The 27,738-nt window shown below is 38.1% G+C and overlaps 1 protein-coding gene and 1 long non-coding RNA gene across 2 annotated transcripts in view; one reads left to right on the top strand and one right to left on the bottom strand.

Annotated features, from left to right (window-relative positions):
• Positions 1–27,738, top strand: part of LOC114486699 (uncharacterized) — a 140,079-nt gene that overhangs the window by 73,133 nt on the left and 39,208 nt on the right. The gene's annotated exons all lie outside the window — the stretch shown is intronic.
• CDH6 (cadherin 6) overlaps positions 1–27,738 on the bottom strand; it is a 57,320-nt gene that overhangs the window by 16,668 nt on the left and 12,914 nt on the right. The window contains exons 2-5 of the mRNA XM_024124757.2: positions 8,026–8,320; positions 4,689–4,808; positions 2,509–2,676; positions 207–394 (exon numbers count right to left, since the gene is read on the bottom strand). Of these exons, the coding sequence (XP_023980525.1) occupies positions 207–394; positions 2,509–2,676; positions 4,689–4,808; positions 8,026–8,320 (771 nt within the window). The remainder of the gene's footprint in view (positions 1–206; positions 395–2,508; positions 2,677–4,688; positions 4,809–8,025; positions 8,321–27,738) is intronic.

Raw genomic sequence — 27,738 nt, 5'->3', positions numbered from 1 at the left:
TGGAATTAATGAATGTATAAGATTATTGAGGACCCCTGAAAGCCAACCAAAGAACTCTCAGTGTAATTAGACTAGGTCTTAAAAAGAAAATTAATAAAACAAGACTTGAGAGGAGCGTTCATGTGAGATGTAATTGCCCCCAGTTACTTGGGGACCAGAGAAAAGTAAATGCCTCCATTTGTGTGGTATTCTAAAAAATGCATTACCTTTTTGACAGTTATAATCCCTTCCTGGGTTTCCTGATCGGTGGTGACATCAAACATGTCCAGCCCCTCTCCCTCTGTAATGCTGTACACAATTTCAGCATTTTCTCCCAGGTCAGCGTCACTGGCTTTGATCCTGCCAATTGGTGTACCCGGCGGAGATGATTCAGGGGTTTTAAATTGGTACGTACCTATTAATCATCAGACAGAGATAAGTCAAACACAGACTAATTACACTCCATCACACTGAAAACAAAACCCATTTTCTAGCAGTTCGTTCAGACATTACCACGGACGCAGGCAGATTTGTGCTTTTCTTAAAATAATTAATGGTGCCCTAGTCTCCTTAACGTTTTTACTTTCATGATTGTTAAGAATATTTCTTCTATTTCATGACCTGTCTCGTGGCAAAGGGAAAACACTTTTCTTGTCCTGTAAGTAGGCTTCCAAGTTTATGGTGTGATTGTGAGAAAGTCTGAACTGTGAAAGGAGAGCACAGAAGGTTGCGAAGACCCCTGTTAATGTAATCTAGCAGAAAGAATAAAAAAGAATTTAACCTGAACTGTGACTTTAAGCCAATTACTAGGTGTTCTATAAAAGAGCTCTGTCATTGCTAATAATAACTGAAGGTGAAAACAAATTACAGCACTTCAAGAATGTAGGGATACAGATAAATACATGGAGAAAAAAGCTCTTAATTTTTTCTAATTTTGACTGATTTCTTCCTTTAAATTTTACTAGTGTTTTTTCTATGCATAGATTCCTCCCATTCTTGTATTTGTATTACTAATTTAAAAACTACACATAAACTTTTCTCATGTTGGAAAATTCGTTGAAGGAGAGTACCTGTGAGTTTCAATTAGATCTGTCAGGCCAGCATGTGCTTAGGAACAGACAAATAGTAAAAACAAAACTTATTCTATTCTCACCCATTACATTTTGCCAACTATTTACACAAATTGCTTTGGAAAAAAAATTTAGACTATGACACAACTAAAATATAGTCCTTCAACAATACTTAATCCACTAAGTATTGATTGAGCTCATCCTTGGTAAAATGATAAAACACGCCAAGTTTTTCTCTAGTGTATTCCACTTCCCTTTTGGGTGCCTCCAGCCCCTTTCTATATTCTCCCGACCCTTGCCTCAGGACATTACGCAGTAATGATCACAGTCTATTTATTCAAGGAGAGAGCACAGAGGGGGAAGGTCCCGTGGTATGGGTAATCCTTCTGTTATCCTTCCCCAAGACATCCCCATATGGAAAAGGAGGTTTCTGGGAAAAGTGCTGGTGATCCTGATATTTTCATTTCAGGCCTCTGTGGGGGATGTTTTAGGGTTCATAAAACCTTTCTTCTCCCCGTTAAATCAGAAATTAGTTAGCTATTCTGTTTTTGCATTTAACTAACTGTGATTAAAATACTTGAAAAAAGTAAACAAGATGGTAAAACTATTTCCTGTTGATCTGTGTGTATCTCCATTATAAAAGAAGCCCATATTAGCTGACCAGCTTTACAAAAGGGCCACGCTTGAGTAAGTGGGTTTTCTACTTAATGATGGCAGCTATTTTCTCCTGGAAGACAGGATTCAGGTAGTTTTCTTAGGAAATCATAGTCAGAAAGGAATTTTGATCCTGGAAGAAAAATGACATTAAAACCAGTACCTACTTGAGGTCTCTAAGTGAAAGGGTCAAGTGTACTGCTTGAGACAGAGCGGGCATTTATGAATGTTGGTTTCTCCTTTATCTTCCTTCTTACCTAATCAATCATGAGCATTAAAGATTTTAGAGATGACTTTTGGTATCTCAATTAACCATAATGTAGAAAACTATTTATGATTACAAATGGATTAAGTACATAGTTATTTCCACAGTTGTATTTTTAGAAACAGTATAATGATAAGTCCTCCCTTTGCAAAGCCTCGTGAGGACTCGAGGGAGATTACATGCCTGATGAAATTCACAAAATATAAAGTCAAATTTTTCCTAACAAACAGCAGCATGCTTGTATACATAAGTTCTGCACAAGCATATTTATGCCTGTGGTAGTCTTATTAATAAGGAAAAATAAAACAATGATGTTGCTTTTATAATAACAGCCATATCAGACAATCGCTCAGCTAATTACCAATAAATGTTCACATCTACTGAGCGTCAGTGTTGTCAACTCATTTTAATAAATGTGCCAGTTCTTACTAAGTTCACTAACTTTGGCAATTAATAATAATAATGGGAAATCAATATCATTCTTAAAGTTACAGTTTACAAAAGTGCACTGAAGACACTCATTCAATCAAATGTTCCTACTCTGGGGAAACCGGGGAGGGTTGTCATTGACATCCGTCAGCGTGATGTTCACCGTGGTGGTCCCAGACAATCCCCCCATCTGGCCACCCATATCCTTGGCTTGAATCACCACTTGGTACTGCTCCCTGTTTTCACGATCCATGTTGAGCAAGGCTGTCTTGATGATACCTATGGATATGAAGTTCAGAAATGGAAAGGGATATATTAAAAATACTTTACAAAATCATTTATTTATGCGAACAAACATAGATTGTCACCCACAATATGCATAACACTAGGCAGATGTCATGGGTGACCATAAAGATGATTGATTATAGGTAGCCTTTGTACTGAAGGAAATAAAACCCACATAGGGGAGGTAGATACATAGATACATTAAAAAAAAATAGACCTATAATGCAAGGAGAATGAAAACAAGTAAAAGTCACATCCTGCAATAGTGCAGACTGTAAGTGGTATAAATATTGTGTCATAAGATGACACAGCAAACTATAACTTGGCGTGTGGCACAGTGCTATACTACTGTAGCTCCTTGGTAAAGGACACTAGGTGTATTATGAGGAAATTAATAAAGTCATATATACTTGAACTGACTCCTGAGTCTCACATTACCAAATTTACTAATTCCTCATCAAATATACCCACCATAATGAATGTTCTGAGGATCTTCTAAACCACAAAACTGTGGTCTTATAAAAACACAGCATCAGTTGTCTCATAGTGATCATCTTGTATGGTCCTAGAGAATTTTTTCCCTAAAGCTGATGTGAACTTTAGTTCAACAGGTCCCAGCAGTGACCAACATTCTTCAGTTAGGTAAAACTTATCTCTATTGTTAGGTAGTTATAAAATAATTAAAGAAGAACTTCCAAAGGTTTGTCTAATTTCTATGTAAGGCTTATGCTTAAATTAGCAGCATTCTTTCAAAAATCACTGGAGAAGTCTTTATAACCTTCTCAGGTGGCACATTCCAGTGCTTAATGACTAGTGAAGCTGAAAATATCTTCTTTTATTTTTAACAAGAATACCTCAGACAACAGGTAGGAATGAATACCTCAATTTCATTCCTGCAGTGCTGGCTTCAGTGAAAGTGAAGCTGCTTTCTGTTCTCCAAATAATAGTACTTCTCTATTTAAACACAGGAGGTCACCTTAGCCTTTTGTCCTTTAAGTTGAATAATTCTAATTTTTCATCCTCATTGTTTTTAAACTCAACATTTTCTTTTTCCTTGGGATTCACTGAGGTTCATTGCACCTCTTACATCGATTTCCAACTGGATGTAGTAACCTAGAAAGGTTTTGATTTCTACTAACAATAATGGATGCTTAAAAATCGTATAAAAGGAACTCTACTCCTATTATGACAGCAAAAATACGTGTAGAATTTACTATACAATACAAGTGATATTTATTTTTAAAAAGTTCATCATAAGATAGTATGCTACTTTGTGGAGATAGTGCAGAAAAATGAGATGTTGAAAAAGGATTCCATTAAGGCAATCCATTTTGTTTTTTAGGGCAGTAGCAGCTAGGATAAGCTAGACAACGTGACAACAAAAGTAACATTTCAGTGGTTTAGCAGAACTGTAGTGCTCTGTGCAGGCCAGTAAGAAGCTCTGCTCATGAAAACCCTTGGACATTCAGGCTGGAGACCCACTCGATACTGGTTTCCATCCATGATCACTGCGGCAAGAGGAAGGGAACATGGTGGATCGTGCACCAGGTCTAAAAGTTTCGCTTGGAAATGACTCGTATCACTGCCACATTTTATTGGCCCAAATAAATCACATGGCTACATCTAGCTTCCCAGCAGGGTAGAGAGATGCAATCCTACTAAATAACTAGAAAAAGAAGAAGAATCAGAATATGTGTAAACAGCCCTACTGGCTATCAGAAGGGGTTGGCCTTTTAGCTTCATCTCAAACTGGAAAAGAGAATAAAACAATGTGTAATTTTTCTGAATCTCCTCTGAATAAACATGGTGGATGAAAGATCCATTGTCAGATTTCTTGCTTAAAATGATCTGGATGTCATATTTACAAGTGTATCACTGGTGTTTGGGAGATGAATCTAAGAAAATTCAATCACACTGACTGTTTTTATTTAAAAATATGCTAGCTCAGTTGAGCATGTCAGTTAAAATTACAGATTGTAAAAAGAAGATACAAAAGGAATTCTAACCTGTTTCTGATTCAACTGAAAAATAGGGCTGCCCCTGTAGGATGCTATAGACAATTTTAGCACTGTTTCCGTACGTTGGATCATCAGCATCAGTTGCAGTGACTTGGACAACAAATGTGCCTGTAATGACAGAAACATGGATTGAAAATAAATTAAGGGTTAATGATGGGTCCTTGATACCCACACATAAGGAAAAAGCACAATCTTACTTCTATACAAAACTATCATGGCAAGGGATTGAAGAACTACAGTGGGATGCTAGGCTAAAAAGCCTTGGATTTCTCACTCTGAAGGAATGTGATCAACGTTAATAAATATTTAAGGATTAAATTAAAGGGAAGCACGGGAATGATCATGACTTTGGGTGTAACTGGTTCCAACCCATCTCCAAGGGTGAGATTTGATTGGATTCTTGCTACAGCAATTCTTTCAAGTTATCTAGGCCTAAATCTATTGGCATCTTGCACTGTTTTTTCTACAAGGATTAGTGTAGGTATTGTTTAATCAGGGGGCCATTCGTGATTTTGCTGGAAATTTGCTGTGTCATAGGTGCTTTTACTCCTGGACTATAATGTGCTGATGTGGAGCCTGCAAATGCAGTAGCTATTTTGTGATCTTAGCAATGCCAGCCTGAGGACAAAGCTGAATAGGACAGAAAATTACAGAGAAATATCTAGAACACAAATCAAACTATGTTCAAAGTCCACTTTACTTTTGGACTTAAGTAATGTGACCAATAAATACTTCCATTGTTTAAAGTAATTTGCATTGTGTTTTCTGTTACTTACAAATAAAAGCATCCTGAGTGATTATCTGATAATTCTAACAGGTTGAAAGACCTTGAACCTTATGAGAAGTAGTTTTGGATTAAATAAAGAATTAATTGGAATAGCAGAGGATACACATCCAGAATTTATAATCCCAAAAGATGATTATAATTAAATGTACAAAGAAGTCTATGTTGTTTTAGATTGGCATTCTTATTTTAGAGACCACAGTTAATAATACCCTTCAAAGTATCCCTAACCCCCAAGAAATTCCATGCAAATTTTTATGTGTATGCCTACATGTATATTACAATGAGGAGAAGTTCCATAGACTTTATCTGATTCTCAAAGGGGTCTGTGACTTCCAAAAAGGGTAAGACCCTCTGATTAAGATCATTTTATGGCTGACTTTTGGTATTCATATTAGACAAAGAGTAAGCATACCGCTAGAATTCTCCTGTCCATGAACAGGGCAGGGAAGTCACATTTAGGGAATATTAGAATTTTTACATTGCTTTTGTAATATCTAACCAGTTCCATTTATTGAACAAATATACTGTACTGTGTTAGGGTTGGATGCTCTGGATGTAGCATGTTGATGCATGAGATAGAGCACCCGTCCTTGTAATTTGACAAGGTATTTAGGGAAAATGAGAGCATATGATTTTTTTTTTTTTTTCCTTGCGGTACGCGGGCCTCTCACTGTTGTGGCCTCTCCCGTTGCGGAGCACAGGCTCCGGACGCGCAGGCCCAGCGGCCATGGCTCACGGGCCTAGCTGCTCCGCGGCATGTGGGATCTTCCCAGACGGGGGCACGAACCCGCGTCCCCTGCATCGGCAGGCGGACTCTCAACCACTGCGCCACCAGGGAAGCCCAAGAGCATATGATTTTAAAGTGAGGAGTAGTAGAAGTCAACAAACACCTATGTTCTTATTTGACATCAATACAAAATTTGATTGCTTTTAGAATATGGTTATCTGGATATTTTGAGTGCCTATTACTTGCTGGATGTGGTACTGGGGACTCTGCACCTGTTTTCTCCTTTCATTCTTATGATAAGGATTAGGAGTTGATGTTTATTATTTCTTTTTTATAGACATGGAACTGGAGGATCAGAGACATCAAGTCATTTATTTACCTAAGGCCACATTGCTGCTTATTAGTAGGGATAGTTTCATTAGGTCTGTTTGACACCGAAGTCCATTTTTACTACCTTGTTATTGTCTCACTACCTTCATGTAATTCCTTTGGGATGCCTTTACTATCACAATAATGCCATGTTAATTTATGATAATGATGAATGTCAACGTAACTGTGCCTGTGTGCAGATTGGAAAAAGCCTTCTCTTCCTCAAGACGTGTTACTGCCAGCTACCCTCAAATATTTATAAAACATATTTAATTCTATAATGGCTTCAAGAGTATGCTGCCCCTTATATTGTGCTGTTACACTTTGCACATCTGGTTAGAATTGCCCTGTGTGGTGCTGATGACCAGGCTGTCCTTCATTAATTCTTCCTGCCCTTTACCACTAGAGGAAAAATATTCTTCCTAACAAATCTTCCTCTTAAAAGAATTCTAATCCTCCTCTTAACTTTGGTGATGGTTTGTGATTTTTCTAACAAAAAGTGACTTCAAGTAATGAGATGAGTAACTTCTTCATGGGAAAAACTGAGATGTTTTATAATCATTTCTGTAGATTATGTATTTTCCAAGTCTTAGAATTGTGAACTGAAATGTCTCTGATATCTGACTCGCAGAATTATGGAAATGTCTTTTATTATGTAATTTAGCCCTTTTGAACTTGACACTGAATATTAACTTAAAATAACCCGTTACACAATAGTTGAACATTTGTCATTGTCTCCCCTGAAGTGTTTTAATGTGGCTGACAGTAATGTCAGTAGGATTTTTTTCTTAATTTAAATTCTATTTACCTTTTCCCAATCTAAGCAAATTAAATGCACACGTATTAACTTTAAAATTGGTAGTAGAATTGTGCACAAAATATTAATTTACCATATTAATGTCATGAAAGTCTCTTAATTTCTACCACTTAGTAAAGAACATATCTTCTAGACATTGTCGGCATATTGTTTATGGATTTTTAAAAAAGTTTTCTTTGAGTCTCTTTCTCAAATATAATTACTCTTTAGTCTGGACTGTAAATTCAGGGCTTTTGTTTTCCATTGGGGAGATCCTTATCTGAAGCCTAATACCGCTATGGGCTAAGAGAAATAAAGAGGGCTGCTGCCTTTCAGTCCAAGAAATAAAGTGGGCATTTTGAGTGGGAGAGGAATGAGATGAAATGGTTTCTCCTCCCTCCCCCTCTCACCCTGCCACTTTTCTTACCCTAATCACTAGAGGAAATGCTGTTTTCTTAAAAATAATAAGACTAGAGTAATATTAGGAGACACCGGTGCACTTACAAAAAGGACATAAATGGACTGTTTGAAACACAATGCTTCTAGAATTTAGCGGCTAAGTTCATTCAATTCAGCAAACTTCACTCATAGGACTTGTTATTCATTTGATGTACCAGAGGAAATGGGTGAATCACATCTCACTCACCGACATCAGACATTTCAGGAACAGTGGCCGTGTAAACCTCCTTGGTGAATATTGGTTCATTGTCATTGATGTCATGGATCTTGATGATGAATTCAGACTCGGGTTCCACGGGTCTCCCTGTTTTTCTGTTTATGGCCTGAGCTCGAAGGATGTAAACAGGTTTTTCTTCCCTGTCCAGCCTCTTGGTGGCCTGTATATCCCCTGTGTTTTCATTGATAATGAAGAGATCTCCTGCTCCATCTCCTGAAAGGATATATTTAAGTGATCCATCTCCTCTATCCTGGTCTGAATGTAACTAGTGTAGGAAAAAAAATTAAAGAAAGTAAAAGTCAAGCATGTGATCCTAAACTGTTTGTCTTTATGATGCAATGCTATGTTAACTTTCACTCAAGTCTTTCTAAGGGTTGCAGATTTTTTTCTCTTACTATTTACTTAAATCCTCAGTAATAAATGCCATTTGTTAATGAACATGTTTCCTTATAATCACAGAGATTTCCAGAAGTGGAACAGAGCTTGGATAAAATTTAGTAATCCTGATTTTGAAGAATGGAAAACTAAAGGCCAGAGCAATAGTAAGATGCCCAAGGACATATAGGCCTGGCTGGAACGAAACTATTTTCACTACAGCTTTCAGAACTATTAATACACTCTCCCCCTCACTTCTGTGTACACAGATACACTAGACAAGCAATATACTACTGAGAAAAGGATTTTGGTTTTTGAATCAGAGTGTACATTTTGCCTCTACACGTTGCTATCTTGGTGAATTTAGGAAAGCTAGTCAATCTTCTTGATTCTAATATGATGGAGATTATAGTCAATTTTCTAGGAAGATGTGAAATTTATTTATGAAATTCAACTCAAAGTGTTTGAGAAACATCTTAAGTGCTGCCAGGGACAATGCCTTGAAACCACCCTGACTAGGTAATTTACAAGATAAATTGGAATAAGAATTTACAAGGTAAATTGGAATAAGATAAATTTACAGGATAAATTGGAAAAGAATATTTAACACATATTTTAGTTTAATATGGGAAAAGACCTTCTAAAAGATTAGATTGAATAGTCTGCCTTATGAAGCAGTGGGTTCTCTGTTCCTGAAGGTCATCAAGCAGAGGCTCTGATAAGATTAACAGCCAGTGAAATGGGTCTGGGTAAAGGGTTGCGGTAATGAACATGAAGATACCACTGAAGTGAAGAGGGCAATCCTAACTTGGAAAAGTAGCCCATGGGTTACTTATCCTGAACTTTATATCCACTCTATTGACTTCCCTGTTGTTTCTTTAGTTCCCTTTTCCCCACCTCAGCAAAAGTTTAGGCAGTATCTCATAGGTCTTCCGATAACCTAACCCTATTCACAATTTTTTTTCAAAGAGTGCTTTTTACCAAGGAGAACTGTTTTCAGATCTCAGTTGTAAGTATCAGCTACATACAGACAAGTCAGCTTTAATGGCTAGTAGGACCCTGTGGGGCCCTCCTGGGTACAAAAGCCCCTCTGTGCTTCCTGTTTCTCATTTGTGGAGAAAGGCTTTAGTCTCCTAGGTCTTTCCTGAGTTCCAAAGAGCAGACTCAAGCAGTACTAATTAGGTAAGTGAGGGAATGCAGAAACAAAGGAAAAGCAAATAGTTCAGTGATAAAACAGAGTCCTAGTTCCTCCTGAAGAGATACACATAACAATCTGACATATATTTTTGAGTTCTGCAGAAACTAAGCTCCCCCACACAAGGTAGAGGATGGTGATTACATGTTACCACAAGTATGCAGACCCCAGATTCAGAAGGTTGATGATTATGATTCCTGAAACATCACCCTGTTACCTCACCACCAGCCAGTCAGAAGAAGGTCCATGAGCTGTAATCCTCGTGCCAAATGTTGCCTTTAAAAACCCTTTCCTGGGGCTTCCCTGGTGGCGCAGTGGTTGAGAGTCCGCCTGCCGATGCAGGGGACGCGGGTTCGTGCCCCGGTCCGGGAGGATCCCACATGCCGCGGAGTGGCTGGGCCCGTGGGCCATGGCCGCTGGGCCTGCGTGTCCGGAGCCTGTGCTCCATGACGGGAGAGGCCGCGGCGGGGAGAGGCCCGCGTACCGAAAAAAAAAAAAAAAAACCCTTTCCTGAAAGCCACTGGGGAGTTTGGGTCTTTTGAGCATGAGCTGCCCATTCTCCTTGCTTGTTGCCTCCAATAAACACTGTACTTTCCTTCATTACAACCACCACTGCAAGAGTCAAGAAAACTGAGGCTCCTATATGTAGTGTTTCCCAAATCACACAGCTCATGTGAGAGTCAGATTAGAACTTGAGTGCAAGAAGAGGCTTATAGATTATTCCATGCAACCTTCTCATTTTGAGAGATAAACTGTGTCTAACGCCACACAGCTACCACTAGTTAATAGCAGAGTTTGAGGAAGAGAATATTATTTATACAATTAGTGGCCTTGGAAGCAATTTGACAGAAATCGTGCAAGATAAATGCGAACAGGGAGGAAATTGCTTAGAAGTGAGACAAACGCAATAAGAAATGTAAAACAAGAGCACTCCATGATTTGTGTAATGTGATATGCTAAGAAAACGTTGAAACCCTGACTACACAGAAAGAGTCACTGGGGAAAGTTTTAACTCTCCATCGTCAAATTCTAATGACTGAAGAGAGCTCTTAAAAAGCTATTTCATTAACTCATGAGTAATGAAACCAATGTCACTGCCCACTGGATCTGGCTCTAGGGCAGCCATGGTCAGCAGCCTGGCACAGTTCAGGGGGCACCACACCAGGAGTCCCAAGTGTGGGCCTTGCTCATTCTCTCTCTCTCAATAGGACAGTCAATTAACTTCCAAGCCCTGGGATCCTTATCAGAAAATGAGGATAACTGAGCTACAGGACAAGGCTGTAGTGAAGCACTAAGAGACTATATACAAATACTATATACAAATACTATGAGACTATATACAAATACTATGTTAATTCCTATATAAACGTGATAAAAGCATGTGTTTTATAAATTATAAAGTGTCTTCCAAATTTAAGATATTGTCACTATTATTAGCTCTTAGTTCACAATAAACAGGTTTTTGCTTTTGACTTTAAGAACTTTGTTCTAAGGACTTTGAAAACCCAATTTTACAAACACATGGTATCTCTAAGGTAAAAATCTGTTATCAAAAGCCAGTATTCTTCTATCAGGTGGCCATTGCTATCTTTCCACATGATTTATTATATTCTGCATTCCACTAGATTATAGACTTCCCTCAGCCGGTTCTTTCATCACTTTCAATATGTAGTTGTTGCACAATTAGTAGATGAATACCACATTGGGTCACAAGATTTATTCAGGTAAAAGTTATCAGAAACTTATTTTTAGCTGTCAGGAGAGACCATTTCAATGACTTATAGAACAAATTCCAAGACAATATAAAAGGGCAGTGGAGATGCCAACTAAGAGCATGAAGAGGGATTGCTCTGCAGATCCCAATTCTGATTTATCAATATTTGAAAACTAGTGGGAAAATGCATCTCTTCACTCAGGCGTTGTATAATAATAAAACAATTTAACCTCATCCCCCTCCCAGTGCAGTGTCTGCATCTGATGGAGCGCACAGAATAGAAACCTCCAGAAGCCTTTGTGTGCTCTTTCCCCCCTCTGCTCCCCTTCCACTGAACCCCCCTGAGGCCAGTTCTTTTTTCTCTTCTTGGGGAAAAGAGGAAACATAAGACATCAGTGCAAGTGAAAGTGGTGGTGACAAGCAGACATTAAGGGTTTATTGAGCTCTTAGATTTTAATTGGATTTTTTTCTTTTGTGATGTCATTCATCATGGCCACTGTAAAAGGCAGAAGTTAAACAACAACAAATAAAAGGTTGTAGGCTACCCGAGGCATGTTTTTACTAATTTCAGTTTAATGTGGCTGTTCCTTTAAGTTTAATCATCTGGTTCATTTTTAACGATTCACTATCAAGTAAAAATTATCCACTTCCCTCGGAAAGTCACATTTCATCTGGGGCTCTCAGGACTTTTTACTACTGTACCTGGAGCATTTTGTTGCAGAAGGAGCTGTTGGTCTTTGCTTGTTTTTCTGTTGACTTATTATTTTTTTAAGTGTAGCATCTTGAAAAATAAATACAGAGATCTGGGGTTGTAGATATGGCCCCATTGCAGGCATCACCAAAGCAGTGCCAGTATCTTTTTACCTGCTACGTATGCCACCTCCCAACTTGATTTTGTCTCTAATTCAAAGGTATAACACTAACTGTACAGATTTTTAGTGGTTTATGGAGCTAGTTAATGCTGCCCCATTCCCCCCATTCCCTATGTGTCACTGAGTCACTTGTCTTAAGTCAGTAACCAAACTGAATCTTCTAAGCATATGCATCATTGAGACAAGAAAGCAGAGTTTAAACAGAAGGTTACCTACATGGCACATCTGGAAGTACCTACAACAGCCTGAAAGGGGCTTAGGGAAGGAATTATGTGATTTTTTTGCTGAAATAAAAAAATGGATTATGACTAATATGCTCATAGAGTGTAATGTGGCTCTTTAAGAAATGTAATGATTGCTAATCTGAGATGTTATAAGAATCAGAGAACAGCTGTGGTGAAAAGATGTGGTCTGATTGGGATTGAAGTGTAGAAACTGGAGTTACAGCAGAGAGAACACCTTTGTGCTAAATAGATTGAATATTATTTTAAATTGGGAAAATAAATGTACAATCAACTTAGGACAAATTGAAGCTTAACTGAATTCAATATGTATATGTATATATGAGTGTGTATATATGTACATCTCTCTACATAATGCATGTATACATAATGCTAATAAATATGCTTAATGTAAAAATCATGAAGAGCTTGTTAGGTAGAGTTTATGTCAGGAAGAAATTTCTTGAAGTACATGGCAGGGATTAGGAGTAGATTCTGTTTCAGAGATCATAGGGGTAGGTAAATAAAAATATCTTTTAATAAAATTTTATATTATATATTTTAATATGTTGTATTTGGATGTTAATGATTATTATGAGTTAACTAATTTATATCTAATTTATATTTATATTTAATTAAATTTTTTTTACAAGCTAAAATGCTGGTGGCAGCATATTTTTGTGGCAGGTTGTTGGAACTAGACATGCAAATTCTCAGGCCCCATCTACCTCCAGAATCAGAAACTCAAAGGGTGTTGCCCAGCAATCTGTGTTTTAAGACGCCCTCCAGGTGATTCTGATGAGAGCTCAAGTTTGAGAATCACTGCCTTAACTAGTACAATCATAATGCATGCATGGTCTTGGGCAAGGGAAAGAAATGGGTATGTAGTAGTCGGGTAACCTTGGGGAACTTAGTTAATTTCTCCAAGTCTTATTTCCCTCATCTACATAAGAATAATACTGATACTTAGTTTACAGGTAGGTTGCTCTGAAAATTAATAAAACAATGTATGTAAAATGCTTAACAGAAGGCCTAGCTCAGAGATATGCATCAATAAATTATTCTTACATCACATACAGGAAGTATTCAGAAGGTGGATTTTGAAGGTGGAAACATTTGGGTCTGAATTCTGACTTTCCTATTAATCAACTAAATTAATTAAGTTATCATAGTTTTCATAGGTCATCTTTAAGACAAAACTCAAAATAATTAATTTTGCCAGATATTCCTCTTCTACTTGTCCATTAAATGTGGATATTCCTTAGGCCTATGTCTTAGGTCCTTGTCTTTCCTCATTTCACATACTCTCTCCAAATGAGATTATCTATTTTCATGGATTAAACTATTATCTCTGTGCCATTAACGTCCAAAACTCTATAAAACCTCAGGACAGACATTTTCCTGAGATACAGAGTCAAGGATACAGTGATTCCCAGGCAAGTCTTGGACAACTCACACTCAGTACTTCCCAGTTGACGTCATTACCTTCTTTCCCAAACCATTCTTCCTCTTGTATGTCCCATCTCTGTAAGGACCACCAGAGAGTCACCCTAGAACCTTCCTTCTGCCTCCATCTCCAAATTCATTAGGCCCCTAACTCCTGCCAATTCTACCTCTTACCTATATCTTGACTCACCGCCTACTTGTCTCCTTTCCCACTGGTGCCACCCTGGTCCAATTCACCACCATTTCTCTTTGACCTATTGCAATGAGGCTCTCTGAACACACACTCAGTCTTGCTTCCTTTCCATCTATTTTCCTTTCTGTGACTAGATGAACTTAAACAACACCATCAACAACTTTCAAGATACCACTCTTTTTTAACTGAATCCTTCAGTGTTTTCTCTTTACTCTTGGGATAAGGCCCCCAGCCCCACTCAGCATGGCCTCCAAAGTCCACCACAGTCTCTGCTCCTCTCTTTAGTTTCATCAGCCAGCATTCTCTCCTTGACACTCTTTGTTCTAGTGTACTGTACGTACTGCAGTTGGTTGAAGATACATTAGACTCTTTCATATCTAGGCCTCCTTGCATGTGGTCCCCTTGGTGTAAAGTCCTTTTGAACACCTTCACCTGGTTAATCCAATTCATACATCAGGTCTTTGTAATCTTGATTTCCTCGAGGAAGTTCTCCCTGAGCTGCTAGTCTAAGTTATAGCCTCCTGTTCTACACTCCCAATTTCTTCCCCAGTTAGCCATCAGTACATTCTCAATTTTTTTTTTTTTTTTGAGAATTTCACAGCTGTTTTCATGTTTCAGTCAGCAAACAGCTAGATGGCTAATTTCATGATAAAAAAAGCATCAAGCCTGTCTGGTTCACTTCCGTATTCTCAGCACCCAACATATTGGCACATTATAGATCTTCAATAATTAATGATTGCAAAGAAAGAATGAATGAATGTTATAAAGATAAAATTGGATAAAATGTCAATAATCAATGAAGGTTTCTGGAACACAGAAGGTAATCAATAAATCTTAGTGTCCTCCACCCCCTTTCTCACTTGATTTTAGGATAATTCTATGTATCAAGAATATATGTTCCTGAAGTTGCCAGATAATTTAGCAATTACTACCAAACACTAAGCACATTGTCTAATCTGAGCAATCAGAGAGGAATTCAAGTTATCGCCTCAGATATAAAAAATTTTCTTTAATAACCAATTAAACCTCAATAATAAAGCCAACCTGTATTGGATTTGTTCAAAAGAGCAGATGTTATAAGTACCTTGACCATTATAAGTGCTGGGACAGAAGTCATCTGTTAAGGGTGAAGAAGTTTCAAGAATGAAGCTGATGGAAAATGAATGGAAAATTCTCCATTTCACAGAAACGTTGTTCTTTGAAAATATAGTTTAACTGTCAACCAAGACCATTTAAAAACACTTTTTGGCCTGAAGAGCTGCATAAGGCAATGAATAAAAAACATCTAATACCTGCCTTCTATACCTTTGCAAATTAGGCTTGGAAATACTTACCCATACATAAAAGAAAGCAAATAAAAGCAGAAATTAGACACTTCGGTATTCTTATTAAGTATTAGTTAGGAATAACAAGGTAAAGGAAATGCTAGAGAACAATACAGAGGGAACCTGGGAGTTGGACAAGGTGGAATCAGGGGACATGTTAGCTCTTTGATGGTTTAGGAAGACTTCTTGGAGAAGGTTGGATCACCAAGGGGAGAAAAATGGCTTGGCAGGCAGTATGAGCACGTGGCATGGTTTCAAGGCTCTGTGTGGGAGAAAATAAGAGAAGGCCTTGAGTATGTGCCTGGAATAATAAAAGCAATAAAGTCAGCTAAAATAGAAGCATCCTTCCCTTGAGGTGCAGGGTCACATATTTTCTCACCCTGCATTCCGATGTGCACGGGAAGATGCAGCTTCTTTATTATTTCTTTCTTTTTTTTAATAGCTTATCCCTCAAGCTCTAATCCCATTGAGAATTAGGAACTCGATATTAGGTTGAATATTCAGTCAATATTCAGTAATTTAGTGCAGTCCAATAAAATCTGCCTGATTCAATAATACAGTCTCTTTAGATAACTATTTTAAATAAATCCCAGTCTTTCTGGTTTTTGCTTTCTCTCTTTGCCCCTGATTCATTCCAAGATGACATCGGGTGTATGAAAAGGAGAGACCCACATGGCACAAATCAGAGGGAAATTCGGGGCTTCTGGAGCTAAGGGCAGTCCTGTACTGCCTCCAGAGACAATAGCTCTCATCCATTACTTTCCTCAGGGGCATCTATGGTTTTGGCAAGTGGAATCACCATCTCAGCTCTCCAGGGTCCAAGGTGACTAGCCCCACCCTGCCTGCCTCCTTGGTATCACATACTCCCTGATGTCTGAGTAACATTCCTCCATTGCCCTTGGCAAATGTGGACTTAGCCACAGGGTTGCTTTGTCCTTGATAGGTACCATCAAAGAGATCATCCACACTTTTCTTGCCCTGGAGAAGCCCAGGAGCTAAAAGGAGCTTCTCCTCCACCACATGATTGCCTCAAAGGGAAACGGGCAAAAACCCACTTTGTTTTCACCTTTATCCACAAACTTGCCACTGCTTCCCACTGTCCCCTTTGCCAGACTTCAGATACACTGTCTCAGGGAAGTAGAAATGACTTTAGATACACACAGGCTGTGTGTTTTTGTGTTTAATAGCCAGGAATGTGAAATCCCTCCCTCAGTTTCAGGAATATCCCACCACTTAAGTTTTGGTGGGAGGAAGAGCCAATTCCCACCACAAAAACTGAGAAGATAACTGGGGGGTAAGAATGACCAGTAGCCCAGAGCCTGGCACCAATAACTTTTGGTAACTACATTTATAAATGGGATTCGTAACTTTTATTCGAATTGGCCAGGCTCATCTCTTGATATGTTAAATGGGCTCTAAAAGAATCAGGACAATCTCTTCCTCTGACAAAACCTAGGATCAGGCTGCCTCCATCTCCCATGTTCTTTTTCGATAATACTGTGTTGCCTCTTATCATGACCAGAAAACATTATATCCTTCTATATAATACAAATAATGTGATTGATTTTTAGAACAGTGTAAATATTTTATCTTTAAAGCGTTCTCTTATATGATCAATCATTTGGCAATGGGTCTGTCTGGAATTTGGGAAAATAATAATAGCAGACATTTATGAAGCCCATCCTATGAGCCAGGAAATGTGCTGCTGTTACACAGATTATATAATTTGTTACTCATTATGACCCTCTTCCTATCACCTCAACTGATGAGGAAACTGAGGCAAGGTAAGAGTTTAGTAACTTCTCAGCATCATGCAACCAACAGGAGAAGGATTTGAGTCCAGGCAGTCTGACACCACAGTCTAGTCTGTTAACTGCAACATAAATATTTTCTCTGGATATTTACATTCAGTTCTATGACATTCATTAAAGGTTTATCCTGTACCAAACAATATTTTAAGTGCTGAGTTACAAAGATCTATCTAATTCAGGATTTTTTGACCTCTGCACTATTAACATTTTGGGCTGGGTAACTCTATTCTGTGTATTATAAGATGTTTAGCAGCATCCCCGGCCCCTACCCACTAGATACCTGTAGAACCTTTCAAGTTGTGACCACCAAAAATGTCTCCAGACGTTGCCAAATGTCCCCTGGGGGGCAAAGTAGCCTCCTTTGAGGACCACTGATTGAATCCTATATCTATCTATCTGTTAATATCATCTATCTATCATCTATCTAACTAATCTATCCTTCCATCTGTTTTTCCTCATTGCGTACCTTGTAACTTTAAAAATACGTTCATATAATACCGTAAAGTGTTCTGCATTTGCAGAGATTCCACATGACCCCACTCAATTCAATCTTTTATCTTTGTTAGATTTAATAAGCACTGAAACAGACCTTGTGTTATGTGAAGGAGAATTTTTGACCAAACTGTTAAAAGCAAAAGAATTTTAAATCTAAACTCAGAAGAAATGTATTAATTCCCTTGACATATATCCTTTACACTCAATACCTTGAATGTAATGTCAAAAGTACCAGAGTAACTATTAAACGAACAAAACTTTAGTGCTATAATAGTTGTAGTAAGCAGAATAATGGCTCTCCCAAAGATGTTCATGTCCTAATTCCCAGAACCAATGACTATGTTACCTTACATGGCAAAAAAGACTTTACAGGTGTGATTAAGATAAAGATTCTGAAGTAGTGAGACTGGCCTGGATTAACCACATGAGCCCAATGTAACCACCAGGGTCCTTATAAGGGAAAGAAGTAGGGGAGAGCTGGAGTCAAAGAAGGAAATGTGACGATGGAGCAGATGTCAGAGAGAGAGACTGAGATAGAGAGAGATTTGAAGATGCTATGCTGTTGTCTTTGGTGGAAGGGACCATGAACCAGGGAATGCAGTCAGCCTCTAGAAGCTTGTAAAGACAAGGAAACGGCTCCTCCCCTACAGCCTCCAGAAGGACACCTTGCGGCACCTTGATTTTAACCTAGCGAAACCCATTTCAGACTTTTGACCTCCAAAGCTATAAGATAATAAACTTGTACTATTTTAAGCCACTAAGTTTGTGGTAATTCATTACAGCAGCAATAGGAAACTAAGGTAGTTTTTTTGTTGTTGTTCTTTTTTTGAGGGGGGAGGATCTTAGTTCCCTGACCAGGGATCAAACCCGGGGCCAAGGCAGTGAAAGTGCCGAGTCCTAACCACTGGACCGCCAGGGAAGTCCCACTAAGGTAGTTCTTTACCTTTGGAATTCAAGGTGAGCTGGAACTGCATGTGGTCCTTCAAGAATTTCAGGGAAGGAAGAAGAAAACTAACACTTGGTGAACACTTACTATGTGTTAGGTACTGCAGGAATGCTTTGTTTGTTAATCAATAACACTCATAATGACTCCAGGAAATAAGCTTTATTTTCTCCACTTTTTTCAGAGAAAACTGAGGTTAGGGAGGTTAAGTAACTTATCCAAAGTTAAGAGCAGAGCCAGGGAGGTTACCAAGATCTGCCTGACTCCAAAGTCTGTTCATTCACATCAGAGAATACTACCAAAAAGCACTCCCTACCATGATTATAAACGTTTCTGGATTCATTATATTATTATATTAGACCCCAGGCTAAATTATTTGTAAATTCTATTGGCACAAATGGTACAAATTGTAACAGATGTTATTGTTCATTTGGGATTTATCAATTAAACAAATGCATTTTGGTTTATTCACTGCATGAAGTTATTTTCCCAAAAAGGCATTGTTTACTGCCTTTTGCTTGGCTCTGGAAGTCCAGGGTCTTTGGCAGACTGAGACATTAGTCTGAGCTCCTGCTTAGTCTAACATTTTCATTTTTAAAAAGACAGTGGTAAATCAAGCTGACAGCCAGATATCCAGTCAAAAATTGATTTAGTAAGGCATTGTAACTGACCAATTACAATCCTACTTTTTGCCTTATAATGTAATCTCTTCAGCACTTATCAAATCTAAGGACACACACACACACACACACACACACACACTCCCCCTGCCTCCTCTCTCTTTCTCTCTGACAAGTACACTTTGGAAGAAAATATTAATAGATAAATGCAGACATCTGAGACATGATGATTCAAGCAGCAGAAATTTAAAAAAAATTATGCTCCTCACTAGTTAATGGACTTTTCCCCAAATGTGTTTTTCTTCAAAGGTAAAAAACATATTGGATATAATATTCCTATGTAGATTCTTACTTAGAATCTAAAAAGTTAAAGCCATATCTTTATAAAACAAGTAGTTTGCTTTAGGGAGAGACTATTTCTCATTCAAATTCATAACTCTCAAGCATCCTGTACATGTCCATTAAATGATGATTAAACTGAATTCTGTAACCCACTCATACACTCAAGGAAATAATGGTGAGCAATTCTAGGAGAAATGATTATGAGTTCATTAATTAGTTTTTAGTTTTATTGCATGGGAACAGCTTATAATTTTTTAAATAATTTGAACCCCTTTGTTTTTTGTTTTTGTTTTTTCTTTAAGGGAATAACTGGGAAACAATCAGTGAAGAGAAATGTGTGCTGTCTGGATGGCCACGCTAGGGAGAGTGTTCTCATGGTGACGTTAGTGCCCTAAATTCAAGTGCTTCAACTCCTAAGCCCTGTGCTACTCTTCCATTGCCCACTATGCCCGAAATACTCTCTACTACTTGAACATGGTAATAATGTGGTATAAGGGAAGAGTATTAGACTAAACCATGTCAAAAAGCATGGACTCCAGCTTCAACTTTGGCACTCTGCTGGCAATGGCACTGTGGTCTCTTAACCCCTCTGGGACTCTTGTTTCCTCACACCCAGAAGGATTGAATTCTGCTCAACTGAAAGAGTGCTTAGGCAAATCATGAAGAATGCTTGTACACATGAAAACACTTTATAATCTGTAGTACTTGATAAAATGTGGAAAAATATTATCACTGCTCCTATCTCATTACAAATTTTCTGCAATAAAACTCTGCTAAAAAACAATCTAAGACGCCTCTTCACCTGCCAGGGGATGATTTCCCTTGTGTTGTGTTTTCTGTTCAGTCCCTCCCCATCCAGCACCCTCCCCTTCTTTGAAGTTACTTGATGGTTTGAATTTCAGTAAAGATTCTGACTGTCTCATTATCGTTTTAAAACTCAAGTAAGTGATGTCTAGACTGTTGAAAAGGAGATAAAACTGAATAAACTACTGCCACTGAAGTCTTCCCAAGACACTTCACTTTCTTGATTTGATTATAAAACAATATTTCCCTTTAAGAGGCAGGTAGATTGGTAATCACCAAGATCATAGCTTTCATACAAGGTAAACAATTCCCCCCTTTTGTTCTTTTTACAGAATACACACAGTTGGGAGGGTAGATAGAACACTCAAGATACAAATGGATAATAAAGTAATTTCTTATACTCCACTCTACCTTATTGATTTCTTTTTAAAAAATTTTAAACACTTTTATTTGGCAATAATCTCAAACTTAGAGAAGATGCAAATATAAAAATTGCTTTACTTGATTTCTAAAGGGAAAGTTTGTTTCCTGGAGGGTATTTATCTTCATTGGAAAAACAAAAAAGAAACCCTAGGATGTAGATTAAGTAAATGAGCCAGATTCTTATGCTTCACGATTTATGAAAAGAAAACAATAAAGCATGCTAAAGTTTTGCATAACTGTTTTAAAGCAGAACTTTCTTTGCATCTCCTCTTTCATGTCTGCTTCTGAATTGTACTCATAATATAAACAGTAGAAAGAGTTAAGATGTGATTATTTTCCAGAAATGATTATATTTCTTGTGAGAACTCAAAATATGTTGATTAGAAGAATATATAGTTGGTACAAAAAGAATTAGTCGTTATATAGAATTTTTCTCTCTCTGTGTTATCCCATTTTTCTGTATAGTTGATTTTTTTGTGAATCATTGCAATCAACATTCTCAGGTCTTAAATTATTTCTCTTTTACTGAGCACTTGAATTATCTGCACAGTGTAGCTTAGGAATTTTAAGAAAAAAAATTTGTTTTCTATTAATGAACTCCGGCTTTTTCTCATTTTGTTTCAAACTTTTTTCTACTGAGATCCTAAATAATGTCTGATTTTTCATTTGTAAAAGTCTTAAAGGAACCAACTTTTATGATGTGATATTATTTGCTATATATTTTCATTTTTATCTTTCCTGTTAGTTTATGCACATACAACTAACTGTGTTATCTTTAATTTCTCTGGTTTGCACTAAGGAAGCTTGAGTTTTCTGCTATTATATCATAAAGTACCTATGTCATTTTGATGTGAAATTTCCAGAGGTAGTTTCTGTGGAAAGACTTTCATGATGATTTGGTTTATATGTTTACTATCTAATATATCCTTGAACTTTAAAGACTAGATTTTCAGTTGTCAACAACACAAAACACTATCGTTTATATCCATATCAAATCATCCACATCAATAAACTGGGAGGCAGCTTTGAGATAACACAGCATTTTTTTAAAATCTATTTTTAAACTCTTTAAATTTATTTATTTATTTAATTTATTTTTGGCTGTGTTAGGTCTTCGTCTCTGCGCAAGGGCTTTCTCTAGCTGCGGCGAGCGGGGGCCACTCTTCATCGCGGTGCACGGGCCTCTCACTGTCGCGGCCTCTCTTGTTGCGGAGCACAGGCTCCAGACGCGCAGGCTCAGTAGTTGTGGCTCAGGGGTTCAGTTGCTCTGCGGCATGTGGGATCTTCCCAGACCAGGGCTCGAACCCGTGTCCCCTGCATTGGCAGGCAGATTCTCCACCGCTGCGCCACCAGGGAAGCCCAACACAGCAGTTTTTTATCTTTTGTGGTCCCTGCAGCTTAATTGAAGTAATATTTGACTGTTTCCAATGTGCAAAATCTGTGCTAGATATCTTTAAGGATAAAAATATGAGTGAGGTGTAGTCTAGGGTCCTGCAGAGTTTATAAAGATATAAGTATTCCAAGGTTTAAATTCAATATCTAAAGTACTAATTTGAAAGACCAGACCTAGGACCCAATATAAAAGAGTACTCAATATGTTAAAGGTCAAAGTTTAACCTTAAACAAGGAATTAATTATTTTGCTCTTAAAAAATGTAATTAAACAAATCAAAAGTAATTTTCCCCAAATAATACACTTTGGTGCAATAATATAAGGATCTCATGATATTAAATCCCACTTAACAACTTAACTATGATAATTCCAATCTAAAACATTATTATACCCTAAGTGCGATAGTCATTTTTTTTTTTTTTTTTTTTTTTTTTTGTGGTACGCGGGCCTCCCTCTGTTGTGGCCTCTCCCGTTGTGGAGCACAGGCTCCGGACGCGCAGGCTCAGCGGCCATGGCTCACGGGCCCAGCCGCTCCGCGGCATGTGGGATCCTCCCGGACCGGGGCGCGAACCCGGTTCCCCTGCATCGGCAGGCGGACGCGCAACCACTGCGCCACCAGGGAAGCCCGCGATAGTCATTTTTGATTGTTAGATGCATTGAAGTTTTTTTTGAAAAAATAACAAGACCTAACAAGACTCTTAACATTTCACAGTAGTTTAAATATTCAATAACATAAACTCTAAATTGTGGTGTTAAGTAATGATGCTTTAAAATGAAATGATATATAGCCTTAACAGGAGGATCTACAGAAGTTACCAGGATCATCAAACTACATAAAGTGTAGTGCTCATTTTATTTTTAGTGTGGTTGGGATAATGAAGAAAACTTTGTACTGTTATATATACTTGGCCCTCTGAACTGCTGGTGAAGAGTTGTGTTTGCAGCTGCCTTAGATGCTTTGGCACCATCTTCTGGCCCATAATACTTGACTTCAGAGAATGAGACTGAACATTAGTGGAATAATCAACTGGGCACTTTTGGTTTCTCCTTCTCTTCACCTTTCCTGTTTTCTGAAGATGCACTTGATAGTAGGATGCCTTCCCTCCTTATTCTGGTCTTCCCTTAGTACCTTACTAGTGAGTACCATATGCTGACCCCATTCAAAGCTCTTTCTCGTATTAACTTAATTAATCCTCACTTCAACAACTTTATTACTCCCCACATTTAACAGCTGAAGAAATGGAGAGCAGAGAGAGGTTAAATAACTTGCCCAATATTACCCAGGTAGTCATAGTGTAGCTGAGGCTCAAACATAGGCAGGCTGCCCATGCTATTAACTTTATAGTCTCTGGTGAATAATTGTTGAATGAATGAAGGCCATTTTCTCTCCAAATCTATTTGAAAATGCCATAGCTGAGATAAATTCTTCAACTGCCTTCTTAACTCCCATCTCTGTTCCCTCTAGTCAGCATTAAATCCCACATCCAGACTGATATTTCAGGCTTTTTGTTATGCTTTCATTACTGCCCTCAGGTCTTCTGAAACACACCAATTCACTTAAAATATTTATCCATATATCTCACACATGTATACATTTTAATCTTTTAAAGTGCCTCCCTTTTCTTGTGCATATGTGTTCTCTGTGAATAGAAAACTGGAAGAAACTATAAATATTTTTCCTGTGAAACATTTTGGCATGCTGCTTTTCTTCTTATTCCAGGCTGCATAATTTCAAATTTGATTCCTCACATTGACCTTTGAGAATAGCTGTTGTTATTTTTACTTATTTATCAATAATGGCAATAAGAAAAAAAAACCTCTAATTCTCTTATGGAGAATTCTGTACTTTCTTTCAATATCTTCTTCAATTCTAGATGGAAAGATAGGTATTCAAAGAATACTGATATATTTAGCACGCTCATGAGGATATGATATATATGATGTATGTATCAATATATGATGACAATGTATATTACATTATCATCTTAATAACTGGCAACATAAAAACTTGTAGGAAGGTGGAGCTTGCTAACAGCAGCCTACATCTATACAAAAAGAGTTGAATTCTTGAGTTTCCAATGATACATTAACATCTAAACATAATCTCTAAATTTGATGAAGTTTGTTAAAGGCAGGACCCCTTCCAAAAACCCATTTATTTTTGGTAGAAAAGGGTAGAATATTAGAAAGACAGCTTTTAATTTTGACTAGAGGTAGGGCACTCTAAAATTTAAATTTATAATTCTTGTTACAGTATATTCTTAGTTTCTCATATTTAAAATAATGTACTAATTCACATCAATGGAAATGAAGAAAATCAGTGGTTTAAGAATATTTTGACCGTTGACTGCCAATATGTCAGGGATTTTTAACTGATTTTTGAAATGAGTCAATCAAAATGATAATTAGGGATTTTAAAAGATATATAAACTGGGATGTTGGCATTCTGTATATTTATATTCCCATTATGCTAGGGTGAATCCATACATGACAAAAAATGAAGAACTCTGGTGCAAATCAAGTACTTACATGGTTTCATAAACAAATTAAGGTGATGAGTAAACAAATACTTAACAATGTCCATAGGCTAGATTCTGGCGGGTTTGTTATAACGAGCATGCAGAGTCTCTATAACCTTCTGACAGCCTCTAGCTCTGGCTTGTGGAGCACGGAGGCAAAATAACTCAGTGGGAACGAAAAGGATTTGAACCTTTAACTCTCTTTTGTTCATCTTGATCCCTCCATTTTTTTCAGCAAATTTAATTATAAGCAGAGGATATAGGAGTCCACAGGCATAATAACGTGGAAGTTGGAGGATTTGGGATTGGGTCCTTGTTTGGCTTTCTATACTTTACTCTGCTTGTGTGACCCAGGTAGCCAAACAGTGCCTTTGGGTTTATGACCAAGGTCAGACATTCTAACTCTTCTGCTCTCCATGTGAGTGACTGCAGAGAGGGAGGTTTAAGACTCAGAGAGAGAGCTGCTGTTACACAGGACATTTTCTTACGCATAAAATAGCAAATTGAAGCTTTTGTCATAAAGAAAGTGAAATCAGTTGGCCGACAGTGGAAACAAAATCAGCATTACTGCCAGTTATTGACAGTTGGGAAGTTACTTCTTGAAACATTTTTTAAAAGTACGTTCAAGGAGCAAGTGAAGGCACGTTCTCTTAAATACACTAACCAGTTGAAATATGAAAATGTTAAATGTCTGAGCATTAAATTTAAATGATGAAGAAGAGAGATGTGCCCAAGGCACTTGTCCTGACACAGGGAGAAAAGATTATTGCAGGTGACTGAATCAGAACAGAAGTCTAGAGAAGGTTATCAAGGGAAATAAAAAGAAAAGTGACTTTTTCATCATGATGACCAGAAACACCACTAATTGCATATCTAATTTTAAAATGCTGACCTATAACTATTTTGAATAACACTGATGTGTTCTGGAAATTAAAACAAGAAAAATTAAAAAGAATGCATGGAATAATAATGCAACACATCTGTGTAGCTCTTTAAAAGTAGTCTCTAAAATTTTTTTCTGTTTCTCTCTACCCTTGGGTTTCACACAGAAGGTCCTCAGTAGGTATTTGTGGTATTGAGTTGAACGCAATCATTGAATGCCAAAGCATATTCTAGGACTGTTTGTTCATTTGTGCCTCAAAATGTCTCTGTGAAGTAGTGGATGCACAGGGTAGGGGATATAACTGAGTACCTGTGAGGTCAGACAGAGGTCGACTGCCAGGTTCTAGCAGTCAGAGATCTTGGGCTAAAGTACTGGCCCAATCTGAGCCTTAGTTTACTCCTCTGTAAAACAGGGATTACAGTGGAAACTCACTGGTGAGGATACATTGCAATAGTACACCTGAAGCACTTAGCAGAGTGTTTGGAACAAAACAATACTCAGTAAGTGTTAGCTAAGAAGATGCTTTAATCTGATGTTCCTGTTTAAGCAGCAGTGGTTAATTAGTCTCTGAATCACCTTAGGAGGTCTCTACTCCTAAGTCTATGCTCTTTAAAAAAAAAAAAAAAAAAGGAATATAAGAAAGCAATCTTTTAATGACAGCATCTTTTAAAAGGTCTTTCAGAAGAATAAAATATTGCTTCATGTTGACTGAATTTGGATTATGTAATTAGGAACAAATAATTGTTCATTCCTAATTTTAAAGGTGTATATGGCTGAAAACTTTTATTTTTATGGGCTGTTAAAACATTACTGTCTAATTATCCTATGACTAGGGGCTCATTGAATTGGGTAGACATTAATGACTCAAGAGAAAGGCATATTAGGAGGACTTATACATTAGAGCATCAAAGAGAGCCCAAATTTTCATGATATTTAAAAAAGCACAGCATATCAATTTTTGGAAAAACTCCCCCAAGAAAACCATCACCAAGATGGCGGAGTAGAAGGACGTGCTCTCACTCCCTCTTGCGAGAACACTGGAATCACAACTAACTGCTGAACCGTCATCGACAGGAAGACACTGGAATTCACCAAAAAAGATACCCCACATCCAAAGACAAAGGAGAAGCCACAATGAGATGGTAGGAGGGGCGCAATCACCATAAAATCAAATCCTATAACTGCTGGGTGGGTGACTCACAAACTGGAGAACACTTATACCACAGAAGTCCACTCACTGGAGTGAAGGTTCCAAGCCGCACATTAGGCTTCCCAACCTGGGGGTCCGGCAATGGGAGGAGAAATTCCTAGAGAATCAGACTTTGAAGCCTAGCAGGATTGATTGCAGGACTTCAACAGGACTAGGGGAAACAGAGACTCCACCCTTGGAGGGCACACAAAAAGTAGAGTGCCCATCGGGACCCAGGGGAAGGAGCAGTGACCCCATAGGAGACTGAACCAGACATACCTGCTAGTGTTGGAGGGTCTCCTGCAGAGGCAGGGGGTGGCTGTGTCTCACTGTGAAGACAAGGACACTGGCAGCAGAAGTTCTGGGAAGTACTCCTTGGGGTGATCCCTCACAGAGTCGACAATTAGCCCCACCAAAGAGCCGGCTAGGCTCCAGTGTTGGGTTGCCTCAGGCCAAACAACCAACAGGGAGGGGACCCAGCCCCACCCATCAGCAGACAAGGGTATTGAAGTTTTACTGAGCTCTGCCCACCAGAGCAACAGCCAGCTCTACCCACCACCAGTCCCTCCCATCAGGAAACTTGCACAAGCCCCTTAGATAGCCTCATCCACCAGAGGGAAGACAGCAGAAGCAAGAAGAACAGAAGCAAGAAGAACTATAATTCTGTAGCCTGTGGAACAAAAACCACATTCACAGAAAGATAGACAAGATGAAAAGGTAGAGGGCTATGTACCAGATGAAGGAACAAGATAAAACCCCAGAAAAACAACTAAATGAAGTGGAGACAGGCAACCTTCCAGAAAAAGAATTCAGAATAATGATAGCGAAGATGATCCAGAACCTCGGAAAAAGAATGGAGGCAAAGATCGAGAAGATGCAAGAAGTGTTTAACAAAGACCTAGAAGAATTAAAGAATAAACA

The sequence above is a fragment of the Physeter macrocephalus genome, chromosome 8 (assembly GCF_002837175.3).
Source record: "Physeter macrocephalus isolate SW-GA chromosome 8, ASM283717v5, whole genome shotgun sequence".
Lineage (NCBI taxonomy): Eukaryota > Metazoa > Chordata > Mammalia > Artiodactyla > Physeteridae > Physeter > Physeter macrocephalus.
The sequence above is the reverse complement of the archived record's forward strand: the minus strand, read 5'-3'. Positions and strand labels throughout refer to the sequence as shown.